General features: G+C 35.7%; 1 protein-coding gene across 1 annotated transcript in view; it reads right to left on the bottom strand.

The window, feature by feature from the left end:
• The window catches only part of SNX25 (sorting nexin 25), a 291,635-nt gene that overhangs the window by 113,912 nt on the left and 162,201 nt on the right, over positions 1–15,522 (bottom strand). Inside the window, 1 exon segment of the mRNA XM_051965470.1 lies at positions 4,976–5,046. Coding sequence (XP_051821430.1) covers positions 4,976–5,046 — 71 coding nt within the window.

Below are 15,522 nucleotides of genomic sequence, written 5' to 3'. Positions count from 1 at the left end.
AAGAAAAACTGAATAAAAGGATCTAGGCTAATGAATCAGGAATCTTTAATTGCATGATTCTCTTCAATTCAGGACATTCATTCTGTCTTAATCATTAAAATCCAAAGGAAAACACATTAACACAGCACTTCATTAATTTGGAGAAATGCCCAATCTGTATCTCTCCAAAAATATATTGCCAAGCATCCACCCACTGAATGTGCCGGATCATCATGGGCATCTGAACTTCAAAGAAAAATTAACACTGGGTGAAAAATGCCCATTCCCAGAGATCTATCTGTCTTCATTATGCCAAGACAACTCACATTTCATGTCTTTGTTTTAAAATCATTCCTATTTCCTTTTAGGTCTTCATGTAATCATGATTCAACCAGTCTGGGATATTATGGCTTTTATCAAATTTTGTCATGCTAAGTGAAATACAAAACTAACTTTAAGCAACAAGTTTGGTAATATTATGAGAAGTTGATTTAGATTACTTCTGTCAAGGAAATGTTTATAGAAGTATCTGGTTTAGCAGAGAATATGTTAGGTTTGGAGTCAAGAAGACAGGAGTTCCAATACTGCCCCTATTTTATTGATAGCCTTTTTTTAGGCAGGGAAAGGGGGAAAGTCAGTTAACTTCTGTTAGACCAATCTCTGGTGATAGAGGGAGTTTCCATACTGTGCTTCCTACACAGAAAAAAAAAAAAAAAAAAAAAAAAAACCAAGAACAAAAACAAAAACATAGATTCCTGTAATCAAACAATTGTTTAGTAAAAAACTATTTTGTGCTAGGCCTGGGGGATACAGAAACAAGGATGAAATGTAATTATGTACCCAAGAGCACTTGCTCTTGAATAGCTTATATTGCATCAGGGATTCTCCTCCTTGGGACCCCTGACAGTTTTCAGAGTCAACCTGGGTCTTTGCAATTATGTTTCAGGTATTATCTGTATCCAATCTGGGGTCAATATGAAATTAACTGCTCCCAGCATTACCCTAGAAATGACCCCAAACCAGTTCCAACCACAGAAGAAGTTACTTACACTAGAACTTGGTTACACGAAGGGCCCAACATAATGAAACCCAAACTCCAGGAAATAAAATGATTCCTTGGCTCTAAAAAAAACTAATTTATGTGTTTCAGGAATAGCATATCCAGAATTTATTTAAAATTTTACATAGCAATGTTACATTTAATTATTGGTTTGTCACTTTAAATAAGACTTCAAATCAATTCCATACTAGTCAAAAAATAGTTATGAAGTTCCTATTAGTGATACAAAGATAAAAAATTCAATAGTCTCTATCCTCAGGAAACCTCTAATTTACTGGAAGGGCTACAAGAGGAGTAAGATATGGAAAGAGAATAGAGCCTGTGACGACCGCGCTAGCACCCAGGATACCTTAGAATCAACTGGAGTCAGGATACGCAAAAGTCTTTAATCTTTATTTTTGGTCTATAGGGATAGAAGTGAAGGCAATGGAAGTAGGATCTCTGCAATCGCCTTCTTACTCGTCCACTGCCAAAAAGTGACCCTGGCTCGTGTTACTCCACCCCCCTAGTCCCTCCTACAATCCTCTGTATACACCAATCCTCGAGCCAGCACAGCATAGTGGGAAGGGCCATTTTCCAAGCATATGCCCATAGAATATTGTCCAATTGGTAGTTAGCCTCAAGTGCTTGGCTGGCCCAACCTCAGTGCATCAACTCAAGAGTTTCAGCCTTCTACAAGAGCCAAATAAAGTAATAACTGAGCGATGAGGGAACACTTTTTGCTAAGAGAGAGAAAGTCAGAAAGGAGAAGGGAATTTATGTAGCCGCACTGTGTGAAGCAGGTTCATTTGATCCTCACAACATCCCTCTGAGGAAGGTACTAATATCTCCATTTTAGGTAAGTGACTTGTCCAGGGTTACATATAGCTAGTGTCTAAAGCTGAATTTGAAAATGCACAAGGCTAGCTACCTCTTTAAGTAACTAAGAGTTACTGATCTTAAAACTCAAGAAATCAGGATTTTTGAAAGAAGAAGACAGGATGGGAAAATGTGAAATCACCAAATCATCTTAGTAGCAGCTATGAAAAGGTTGGCTTAGAAGCAGGGTTAGCAACCTGAGAAATTTTTATGTAACTCTAGGTATACAGGTATACAAATCAAACATTTATAGACTCCCACATTCAGTTATGAGACCCCATCTGGGCTTGAGAACCATAGTTTAAGAAGCTGGAGCTTAGAGAAAGGTGAGATTGGAAGAAGGGAAACTCATTAGAATAGTACTATAAAAACCTAGAAAAGATGAAAAGAGCTTTAGTCCTTAGACTATAAGGAGAGAAAATGATGAAAAGCAGATAGCAAATGTTAAAGTTAGAATCTACAGGACTCAAATGATGGAATGTAGAGGTTCAGGTACAAGATCATGTCAATTCAACCATGGGTAACTGGAAGAAAGTAGAACAATTAACAGAAATCAGAAAGGGGCTGAAAAAGGAAGAAAGAATTATTAGTTTATTTGAATTTGAAATTACTGGAAAATTCAATTTTGAGATATAGAGCATGAATTTTATATGTAGGCCTGAAGCAAAGAGGAGACCAGACAGATAGATAGAAAAACAGAGAGAGGAGAAGAGACAGAGACAGAGAGAGATCTGAGTTTCATTTGCACATAGATAGGAAAATAAACCGTGAAGTTTCTATAATCTCTAACCAAAATAGAGAGTATAGAGAAAAAAGAGGGACTTAGAGATACTAAGAAGTAGAAAGTGGTTCCACTTGTACCTTTTAAAACCGTGAGAGAGATTGTGATTAGAGAGGATCAGTTTACAAAGAAAATTTCTGATAACTTTTAGCTAAAAGACAGGGGTGAGGATGGGCTACACTACTTTGATAGATCTGTGAGTTTCCTCTAGCTAAGGAGACCCCAACTCATCAATGTTTGCCAAACCTGTGAATCTTCTCCATACCTACCACACAATGATAGGGACCTTTCTCTTGATATTACCTATAAACCAATGGAGCATATGAACTATTCTTCAGTTATCCCTCCTTGTCCCTTGACCAGCTAATGTCAGCTGGGTATATAGGGAAGAAATCAGACATTGTATCTTGAAAGTGAGACCACCTTGTCCCACAATCTCAATTCAATTCAATTGAAATACCTCCTGTGTTAGGCTCTAGATAGTAGTTAATTGTAGTACAATTGATAGTAGTACAAATTGTACTCTGAAAATTGTAGGGTAAAGAAAATTTTCCCTTCTTTTCCAACCCAGAAAAACTGAAGTATAGATAAATTTCCTGTGGATTAATACTGGTAATCAGGTTGTCAGAGCTCTCAGAGCCATTAAACATGATTAGATCTTTCTCATTTTACAAATAGATCCACAATCAAGACCCAAAGTGTGAAATTTTTTCTCCCACTAAAGTTGTCCAAAAGAATTGTGTTTAGACAGGAATCATAACCTAGAAGTAAAATTGAAAAGGGGACAGCGAGGAGGCAATGTGATACAGCACTGGCTGACAGGAAGACATCCCAGAGTTTAAATCTGGCCTCAGACACTTACTAGCTGTGTAATCCTGGGTAAGTCACTTCACCCTGTTTGCTTCAGTTCCTCATTTGTAAAATGAGCTGGAGAAGGAAATGGCAAACCACAACAGTATCTCTGCTAAGAAAATCCCAATGAAATGACAAAAAGTTTGATATGACTAAACAACAAAAATTTTTTTAAATGATAGGAGGCAAAAAGACAAGAAATAATAATAGAATCACAGACATCAATTTATAGCACTTTAAGGTTTACAAAGTTATATTATCATTTGATTCTTATACCAATCCTGTAAAGTAGGTGCCATTATTATTCCCATTTTACAGATAAAGAAACGGAGTCCAAAAGAGATTAAATGATGTCACATATCTAGTAAATGTCTAAGGGTGGATTTGAACTCCGGTCTTTCTGAACCAAAATCTCAATTCCTTTACAAAAGAAGAGGAAAAAAAAAAATCTGACAATTAATTTAAAAGTGTTAATTAACTAATTTAAGTGTTAATTTTAAATTGTACAATTAATTATTTAGTTAATTATAGCTATGCCCATTTTACTCCACTTCTGGCCTTTTAATTTTCCAGACATAATTTCTTTGATGTAGAAAACTCCTCAGGAGTAAAATTTGTTCTAACAGTTCAGGTCAGCATTTATTCTGAAATTTGTGAGTTGTTCTGGACACTGAGAGATAGGTGACTTGCATTTACATAGTCATGAGTGTCAGGTATGGGATGGGAGCAATGATAACACATCTTAGATTTTCTGGGACTTTTCAATTACTCTGTTCTGGTGTTTTCATAAAGTATTAAAAAATGCCATGGCAGCTTCCTTATTTTATCAAACAGTAGCTGAATGGAAGAAGTCAATAAGCATGCCAATAATGAGGCACATTAGTCATAGAAGAAAGAAAGCCAAAAAAGACAAAGTAATAAGCTAAAGAAATATTGTTTTCTGAACTGGGACACGTGGGCATGGGTAGCATTGAGACAACTAAGTCTCTACATTCCAGTGTAAAGACAATTGATATCATGCTGTGTGCTCCTAGGGGCATTCATCCAAATTTCCTGATATGGAGGGAAAGAAGATAGTGGTACAAAAACATAGTTTTTCAAAAGATGATGCTTCCTGATGCCCCATATTTTTAGCCAACAGAATTGTGAGTGGAAAAAATGAAAACAGCATGAGGTTAACTGAGTAATCATAGGAAGCTTGTGTATATCTCAATTTATTGTATTTTAAGATCATTGGAAACTGGACTTGGAAATGTTCTTTGGAAGAGTTTGAACCTGACCTTCCCAAAATGTAAGGGGAGCAGCGTTGTCATAGCACCAGACATTTGTTTGTAAACTGTTTGATGGCACAAAACCAGAGTCTCTGAAACAAAGAACGTATTAAAATATTATGTTAATTTAATATTATAGTAAAATATAGGGGTTAAAATAAAATTATTTCTTACCTTTGTGCCTTTTCAGCTGGGGGAAGCTGCTGATTGTTGTTGCTTGAATTATTTCTACTACAATCTGATACCTGATTAAGGGAAGAAATGAGAAAGGTTGACTAGGAGGGAATGGACCTTTTTTTCAGCAGCACTTTTAGTTGATATAAGTCACTAAAATCATGTTGTATAAATTTTATTTTAACTAAGACCCTCAACCACAGGTTACTTGGGATCACTAATATTCACAAAACCAGGATAGGAGATCAAAAGAGGCTCAAATAAAGTGAAATAATAATGATGACAATTGTATATTCCAAATTAAATATGAGCATCCCCTAAGAGATTGATTCTTTCCTGGATAGGATATCACATGTAAGAATTTCAAAGCAGCAATTTTTGAAAAGCAATGTTACATAAAAAGAGGGCTGGCAATCAGACCAATGTTATAATCTAGGGTCTGCCAATAATGAGCTATATAACCCCTCTAGTAAATTACTTAATTTTTCTAGGCATCTCAAACTAAAGGTAGGGTTGTATTAGACTCAGATGAACTCTAAGGTATCATTTAAAACATTCTCTGGCTTTATAATCTGTGACCTCAATATTAATGAGCTTCAGTGCCAGGGGATAAACTAATATATTCTTATGTTTTTCCTTGTCAATGTTTATTGACTGACTGACTTAAGAGGACATTCTATCCTTTCTATTCTTCCCTCAGAGCAGTGGTGTGGGGGCTGAGGTATCACAGAATCAAGTATGATTAAACAGTAACAACATAAACCAAAAGAACAATAACAAAGTTACTTATATATTGCCTATTTTATTAGATTGCATGCTCCTTTAGTGTGGGGACTACTTTTGCTTTTCTTTATATCCCAATTTTATTTTGTGTTTAGTATATAATAAGTATTTAATTAAAGGTTATTACTTGGTTGACTGATTCTCCTCTCCATGATATAATTGAAAACAGAAGAGATCTTAGTAGCCATCAAGCCTCCTTCATTTTGCTTTTGAGGAAACTAAGGCACAGAACTGTTAAGTGGGTTGCATAGCCATGATGCTAAGTAAAGTGACAGTTTTCCCCATTAGAATGTGAGACCTTCCAGGGTAGGGACTTATTTGCCTCTTTTTATATATACCCCCCTCATTTAGCATAGTGGCTGGCACAAGATAAACACTTAAAAAATGCTTGTCGACTTTTCTCACATTTCTCTTCCTTTAAGAACCTTGCTGAAATACCATTTCCTTCATGAACACTTGTTTAACTCTTCTCCCATTATCTGCCCCCACTCTCTACTCCCAGGTAAAAGTATTCTCTTCTTCCACAAATTTTCCTACACTCTCTTATCTGGTTCCCTCCATTATCTTCAGCACACATTATATATGTTGTATCAATACAATTTAACATATCAAAGTAAGGCCAGCCTGTAATTCACAGATTAGAATTGGGTCACAACAAATTCAACAAAACATCTCCTCTTTGATTCCATTTATTGATGGTTTTTCTGGTCCTTGAAGATGACACTGAACTGATCAAGTCATTACTTAATCATTACCTTTTATGCACCCAACTAACTTCTTGTTTTTTGTTTTTCATTTTTAAAGAGGACCCATTTACCTAACTTACTTATATTTTTAAGTGAAAAATGCTTCCAAGATCACTATGGACACACAAAAAGTATAACAGGAAGAACATATGATACTTCTAATGTTTCTTTACCAATGAAGAGTGCCAACATATCTAAATATTGGACACAGTTTTTAAAATGTAAAGTAAAAAGTAAAGGAAGAATTTCTTAGTACTTGATCTATTTTTTCTCTCAGAAGGTAAATCTAAAGTAAGGTAAGAGGGTTTTTCTTTCTCTGAGCTTATCTAGCGCAAGCATCATTCCTTCCAGGTCTTATCCTAGAATTCTTATTTTGTCTCTATTTCTCTCTTTCCCCCCAGGACATTCAACTCCTCTTCTGTCCTTTTATTCTCCTATTTGCTGCCTGATATGGTATATGTTATTGGTAGAAGTTGTTTCTCCTACAAAGAAGTTAAAATTTAATACCTGTTTTAATGAAACACAATATGCATGTTTGCTTTGGAACTAAAATTTTCCCAAAGTGAAGGAAAAGATGATTAATTCTAGGGGTTAACTAGGTAGCACAGTACATAGGACACTGTAATGTCCAGACTAGTTTTCTGGAGGATCTTTGGACGGGCCTTAGTTTTAGCGGAGAAGTGATAAAGGGCAGGACAGCCATCACGAAGCTGGTTAAAGATGAACTCTGGAGTCTGGAATCTGGAATCTTCTGTGTGTCTGTGTCTGAGACTCTGAGTTCCCAGTCCTCTCAGCCCTTAAATACCTCAGTACGATTACACCACTGTAGTACACTGAGCATGTGCCATCTGTAAAACCATTATATCACCATATCACACTAAGTATAAGCCAACTAGAGTAATTACATCATTACATCATACTAAGTATATGTGAACTAGAGAACCATTATCTCCTCAATCACACTGAGTAAACACCCTGCTGTAAGTATACTTCAAACATATCTTTCCCAGAGTTCCCCCATTATCTGCGGTCCTCTACAGGGCACCAGCCCTAGAATCAGAAGGACCTAAGTTCAAACCCTGCCCTAGCCAAGTCAGTTAATCCTGATTGGCTCACCAAAAAAAAAAAAAAAAGTCCTAGAAAAGCATTGTACAGAGTAACAGAAATATTGTAATATGAATATTTTTGTAATATTATAATAATATGTATAATAATATATAATTATATAATATACATTATTGTATAATATATTATTATATTATGTGTTATATAATAACATATAATATTGTGATATATGTAATATATTACAATTAATACAATTACAATATTGGAAATATTATAATATGAATTGTAATATTATAATAATACAGAAATATCTATAACATGTAATAAAATGATGTGAAAGATTAAGCTACTCTGATCAATACAGTGATCCATGACACTTCCAAAGGTGCTATACATCTCTAGAAAGAGAACTGATGGAATCTAAACTTGAACTAAGCACCTCCTCCCTCTAAAGAAAAAGACTAAAAATTTTAATTTTTAAATTGCTGTTTAATCGCTGTTTGTGGCAGCCTTCTTTATAGTGGAAAGAAACTGGAAACTGAGTAGATGTCCATCAGTTGGGGAATGGCTAAATAAATTATGGTACATGAATGTTATGAAATATTATTGTTCTGTAAGAAACAACCAACAGGATGACTTCAGAGAGGCCTGGAGAGACTTACATGAACTGATGCTAAGTGAAATAGCAGAAAAAGAGATCATTGTACACTGCAACAAGACTATATGATGATCAATTGTGATGGACATGGCTCTCTTCAACAACGAGATGATACAAACCAGTTCCAATTGTTCAGTGATGAAGAGAGCCATATACACCCAGAGAAGAGGCCTGTGGGAACTGAGTGTGGACCACAACATAGCATTTTCACTCTTTCTGTTGATGTTTGCTTGCATTTTGTTTTCCTTCTCAGGTTTTTTTTTTTTCTTTCTAGATCCAATTTTTCTTGTGCAGCAAGATAACTGTATAAATATGTATACATATATTGGATTTAACATATATTTTTAACATGTATTGGACTGCCATGTAGGGGAGGGGGTGGGGAGGAGGAGGGAAAAATTTGGAACACAAAGCTTTACAAGCATCAATGTTGAAAAATTACTCATGAATATGTTTTGTAAACAAAAAGCTTTAATAAAAAAAGTCAAAATTTAGATATATTATATAAAAATAAATATTAAATATGTATGCGTGTACATATGTATACATATATGAATGAATTTATTGTGGGAAATAACAAACTAACTGGGAGAGAAGGGATTATAAAAGGTAGTTCCAGATCTAAGCCTTAAAGGTAGTTAAAGATTTCAAGAGCTAGATATGGGGGGAGAGGAGGGGGGGGAAGAATTCTAGGCATGAAGGACAGCCTATGAAAAGACACAGGAAATGAGATAGCACAGAATATAAATACAATAACAGCAAGAAATGGTTGTATTGTAGCAAGTGTGATGAATAGAAATGGAAATTAGAATGGGAACAGGTAGGCACCAGATTGTTAAGGGTTTTAAAATAACAAACACGAAAGTATGTTGTTGGGATGACAGAGTGCCTCAGTAATGTGGAGAGTGTTATTTCCCACTCAAAAAAATCCAGTCCAGCCTATTCTCTTTTTGGACAATACTCGATGTTCATAATTTTTTTTTTTTATGTTGAACTGAGACTACCTCAGAGAACAAGCACTTTATACAAATTGGGATCTAGTTCAGACCTCCAGGGACTCATACATGAGAGTTCTTGAACACTTGAAGACTGCTTTTGCAACTATCACCCCCCCCCCAAATTTTTTCATCTCAGGCTAAACAATTTGAGTTTTTTCAACTGCTCTTTGTAGGGCCTGGCCAAGGAAACAGGGATTGCTTCCCTTACCTAGTCTTGGCATCCTCTGTATGTATGCACTCTGCCTTGTTGGCATTCTGCTTAAAAAGTAGCCCTTAGTAGTCCTAGACATTCTCTCCCATATGACCCAGAAATCTTTTCATCTTGAAGCCTTGTTCCAGCCCTGGAATCCACACATAGGACACAAGAGATACACTGGCAAATATTTAACCAACTCTCTGTAAGAGGAAAAATATTCAACAGATTTTTATTCAACTCATTAACCACATCTTTTCCATCACTTTCTCATATCTAGACAACAAAATGAGAAACCAAGCCCTGATTTGTAGAGTTTGATGGTTTCAGTATAAATGCTCTCCTGAGCTTGTAGAATTGACTCCAATAGACCCTAGCCTCCATTCCTGAAGCCTCTCCCCATTGGATGGTTCCTCCACAGACCTTCCATCCAAGGAGGGTGACTGAAGCAATTTCATTTTTCTCCAGTCTTTTGAGAAGATGTGTCCCTTCTCTCCTTTTAGGGCTCTTCCTTCATTTGAATATACATTCCTTTGTGCAAAGATTGTCATTCTTTTTGTCTGTATTTGCAAGTATTTAATATAAATATAAAAGCCTGCTTGCTGACTGAGAATTAAGTCCAAAGAGTCCCCAATGCAGATCAAAGCAACTTAAAAATCACATCAACTTCTTGGGATGATTATTTTGTGACCATGCTTTCCCATTTATCTAATAAATTCCTCCTGAAAAAGGTACACCCTCCCGTTGGCATGTTCTAGTTACAAATCTGATCCAAGCAAGCCTCAGACTTACTTATTACCAATAGTCCCTGCCTTAGTACATAAACACGAATGCCCATTATCATCCATTCTGCCCTAATCCTTCATCACTATTGCCTGTAAATAACTAAGCATGTATCGACTCTCCTTTCCTATTTCACACCTGCTACCTTCAACCATATGTGGTTTATAATCTAGATCTAGGCATTCTTCTCTTTCCCTCTCACTTTTGGTTAAAAGCCCTTTTAATCAGATAAACCAGATTCCATGAAAATGCATTCTTTCCCAGTGCTAGAGTCCATAAAACCAAACACTGATTTCTCTCTTCTTAGGAAGCTATTCACTTCTCATAAACTGAATAGTTGTGGAATCTAAAAACAAAATCAGATCATATCATCAAACACTTATCATTCCTACCTTCCTTAAAAGCATGGCTCAAATTTCTCTCTTAATAGGACCTTTCTTGATATATTGGCATTCTTTTTTCCTCTTAAAATTATTTTGTATATACTTACTTTTTTTTTTTGACAATTGCAAAATCTTTTATTCTGATTTTTTCCCTCCTTCCCCTTATCCCCTCCCCGAGATGGCAGATAGAACAATACATATTAAATATATTAAAGTATATGTTAAATGTATACATATCCATACAGTTATTTTTCTGCACAAGAAGAATCAGACTTTGAAATAATGTACACTTAACCTGTGAAGGAAATCAAAAATGCAGGCAGACAAAAATAGAGGATTGGGAATTCTATGTAGTGATTCACACTCATTTCCCAGAGTTCTTTTGCATAGTATAGCTGGTTCTATTCATTACTGAACAAATGGAACTGATTTAGTTCATCTCATTGTTGAAGAGAGCCATATCCAGTAGAATTGATCATCATAAAGTATTGTTGTTGAAGTGTATATACTTGCTTTTGTATTTTATAGGCAGGGATTGTTGTGATGATTTTTGCCTTGATTTTCCCAGCACAGTGTATAAATTTGATTAAATTAATTCAGTATTGGGGCAGCTAGATGGCACAATGAATAGAGTACCAGTGCTAGAATCAGGAGGCCCTGAGTTCAAATGTGACCTCAGACACTTAATACTGTCTAGCTGTGTGACCCTGGGCAAGTCACTTAACTTCTACTGCCTCCCTTCCAAAATAATAGAAAATAGGTGTCCTTTTAAAAGATCCAAACAATGAATTCAATGAGTTCAGTTTTTATGTACAACTCCCCTAGGGAGGTACAGACTTACACTCAAAGAGTTATGGCAGGTAAAAAGATGAAGGTTAAATCATCTGAGCATATCAATTTATTAGCAATGCATGCTAATTGCTCAACAAAGCAGGGCCTTTGAATCAGTTTATATAGATCAGTTTATATAGATTTGATATCAGCTGAGTCCTCAGCTTCAACCTGGACCCTAAATATAAGCAAAACAGATTTTCATACAATAAAAATAATTAATCACATGAGGCCAATTAATTGAAAAGAAACAATACAACATTAGATAATCTGATTTCTATTTCTATTTGGAGGAAAGATAAGGGACTTTTCAAGTTGAAAGAGGGAGAACCAATGGTACAATTTCCTGAATTCAGAAAAAGAAGCAGCCTACTCTTCCCTCCACCTCAAGGGTCTATAAACAATCCAAAAAACAAAGAAATCTGAGGGCAGCTAGGTGGTACAGTGGATAGAGCCCCAGCACTGGAATCAGGAAGGCTGATTTCAAATCTGGCCTCAGACACTGAACAGTTCCTAGCTGTGTGACCTTGGGCAAGTCACTTAACCCCAAATATCTCAGGAAAACAAAACAAAAAAGCAAATCACAATTGATTGATCAATATAAGGTCAGTTTTCAGATAAAACATAAAAATTACTTTAGATGTACAACTTTGAGACAATTCCTTGCATCAATCTGAATCTGACTGGTCTTTTCGTCAGTATAACCTAGGTTCTTGGTTTAATGGTTTCGAGACAACAGGGAGAAGTAGTCCAGTTTTCCAGTCATGCAGCTCTAGGTTCACAAAATGCAATAAGATTTTCTTCCAATTCTTATAAATGAATAAAGTTTTTTCACAAAACTAAAACTGGGCTAGACACATAATTTAATTAGAAACTAAGTTAGTTTCAAAATTGAGTCTCAAGATGGAGTCAGTGTGGTTCTCACAGTTCCTATAATTAAACACTTGCTGTACTAATTTCCTCAATTTCCTCAGGGTTTTCATTCTAGGAAGAGGATAATATATCAACAACAATCAAGAAATTAAACTAAAAATGAAACTTTTTAACAGCATCTCTTACACAAGAATTCTTAGTGGACTGTGGAATCATCTTGTGATCATATATTCAGATTTAAAAAGACCTTGGCAGTCATGGAGTCCAACCCTCTCATATATAGATAATGAAAGCTCACAGAGATTGGATGATTCGCCCAGACTACTACTAGTCCGAGTAGACTCTTATTCTACTTCTGCATATTCTGCTCAGTCTTATAATATGCTGCATATCTTTGGACACATGGAGATAATTAGTGATTGATCTTTGGACTATGAAGTCCTCAACTGTATGGAATGAAAAAAAAAAAAAAATACAAGAAACACAGACCATATCATGAATGTTTATAGTCTCCAGCATCATATGAAAGAAAAATAGAGCAGATGAACAAACACAAGAACAATCTTTGCCAGCCTCTATTTTCATTTTATCTATGAATTATTCTACAATAGTTGTGTGGATAACATTAGGTCATCAATGAGGTAACCCGAAGCAATGATCAATCACAATCAGAAGGGTGGGGGGGAAAAAACTTTAAAGGACTGATTGAAGTATCACTTTAAAAACAGGACAAAGTCACAGAAAAAATTTTTTTTTTTATAGCATGGTATCTCAAGAACAGAAACTGTCTCTGGTGCTTCCCACTTATATGATCTTCAGTAAGTCATGGATATCTGAGTTTCAATTATCTCTTACGTAAAATATATTAAATGATGAACTTAGTTCAATAAATCTACATCTTTTGTAGGTCTGGTAATCTGTCCAGTAGTAATAGAGATTAATGGTTTTTATTTAATGTCAATGTAGATGAAACATCTGGTCTGCAGCAAACTGAAATTGACTCCCTCATGTTATCCAGGCCACACATGTCTCCAACACAACTGAGAAAGAAGACATGATAACGATGTGATCATAACATGATTCTGCTACTAGACTGATGCCCCAAAAAGATCAAAGAAAGGGGAAAGAGGAACATATGTACAAAAACATGAGTAACAGCTCTTTTTATCATGATGACAAAGATGCCCATCAACTGATGAAAGGCTGAACAAATTAAGGTATTTGAATGTAAAGGTATATGAATGTAAAGGAATATTATAGTGCTATAAGAAATGACAATAAAGGGAGCAGGTAGATGGTGATACTGGACAGATTACCAGACTTGAGTCTCAGACATTTATTTACATTTATCATGTGACTTTTAAAATGTGACAAAAAGATTTGGTCTCAGAGAAACCTGAAAAGATCTATATAAACTGATACACAATAAAGTAAGCAGAATCAGGAAGACAATTTATACAATAACCCTGAGACTGCCTCATGGGCGGGCTTCCTAATGGGAGATGTCTCACTTTCTGATTGGCTGTATTGGCTGTGTGTGTGACCTCACAGACCCTACTAAAGCTCAGGTGTAGAAAGAGGTCTGTCTCTTTTTCCTGGAGTAGCCGAGGGGATGGGTAGCCCTGGGAATTAGGAGAGACTGGCAATGTAAAGAAATGCAGAGTAGTACAATGGCATTGGCAAATGAAGTGACTGCCCAGGGCATTTTCCATTTTCCATTTCACATGATGAATCAGAAAGTGTCTGCAGAAGTCATAATGGAGTTCTATATAGTGAGTCAAGGCCAGAGGGAGGTCAGTATAGGACATACATATAAACAGTAGTAAGCATCAAAAAAATAAGTTCTTCCTTCTCCCACTATATCACATCACCAGGTATGCACCACCACTAGCTGCTACCTATCCACTCTAAAAATTATTGAATTTTCAGTGTTAGCATTTACACCTTGGAAATTGATGATTACTAAAAATCAAAACTTGACTTATTGTTCTATTAATTGTCTACACTTAAGACATTTAAGAAAGTAATCAAGAAAATGGAAGTAATGGGGCAGTTGGTTAGCACAGTGGATAGTGTACCAGACCTCAGGTATTTAACAGAAGCTAGCTGTATGATCTTGGGAAAGTCATTTAACCTAAATGTCTCGCCACCGCCCCCCCCAAAAAAGGAAGGAGTGCAGATAGGATCTCCAAAATATGTCAAAACCCTTTTCCATGCTTGAGAGCTGGTTACTAAACATTCACTAGAATACTCCATATCCCAATAGAAAATGAAAGGAAGATATTTATCAGCCAATGATGGCTAAGAGGGATTTGGAAGTAATAACCAGACATTTACGAAGTACTTGGCATTATAAGAAAAACTAAAGTACAAAAAAGCAAGGTCTCTACTATCATAGCATTTATAATGAGATCACAAAACTAATATATGGGAAACAAAAGGAAATACTATAAGACAAAACACAATTACTTGTTCAATTTTACAGCCTGGATTTCCCTACAGCCCATGTAGAAGCACTGTCAGAGTTTAGAACAATGGAATATAAAGAATAGAGTGACCAATGGAAACTTGCTTGAGGCTTTGTAATTTAAGCTGGGTTGGATTTGATGAGATGAAAAGCTGAAAAAAGGGAGCATTCTGGGTGAGGAAGGGGTTACCATGAAAGCTGGCACTGTTACCAAGGAAAATGGTCCCAAATGACCCAACTACAATGGGGCACATATGTTAACCAGTGGAATTTTCTTATGTCATGACCCTTAGGTCAGTCTGGAAAGTCTAGAGACCCTTTCTAAGAAGAGTATTTCCAAATATATAAAATGCACAGGACTACAAAAGAAACCAATTATATTAAAATATAATCATGAATGTATTTTTTTGTAAAACAGATTTACAGAACCCAGGTGAAAAATCCTTGGAGTAAAAGTAAAGTTGACTGGGTAAAACGTAGACATGACTATGGAGGGTCTTGAAAGCTGGAAAGAATAGTTCAAATAAAATATAGTAGTATAGTTAACAAAATACTGAATTTGGGGACAAAAGTGTGGTCACAAGATCTCAATGGCTTCAGTTTCTTCGTGTATAAAAAATGAGAATTGAAACAAAATTATCTTCAAAATCTCTTATAGCTCTTAACATTCTATAATATTCTCATCCCCTCCCCCCCAAGAGGTGAGAGATTCAAAGGTGTGGAACATTGCACATATATTCAGGTTTCTTCAATATATTAGTCGGTTT

Source organism: Antechinus flavipes, chromosome 6, assembly GCF_016432865.1.
Source record: "Antechinus flavipes isolate AdamAnt ecotype Samford, QLD, Australia chromosome 6, AdamAnt_v2, whole genome shotgun sequence".
Classification (NCBI taxonomy): Eukaryota; Metazoa; Chordata; class Mammalia; order Dasyuromorphia; family Dasyuridae; genus Antechinus; species Antechinus flavipes.
The sequence above is the reverse complement of the archived record's forward strand: the minus strand, read 5'-3'. Positions and strand labels throughout refer to the sequence as shown.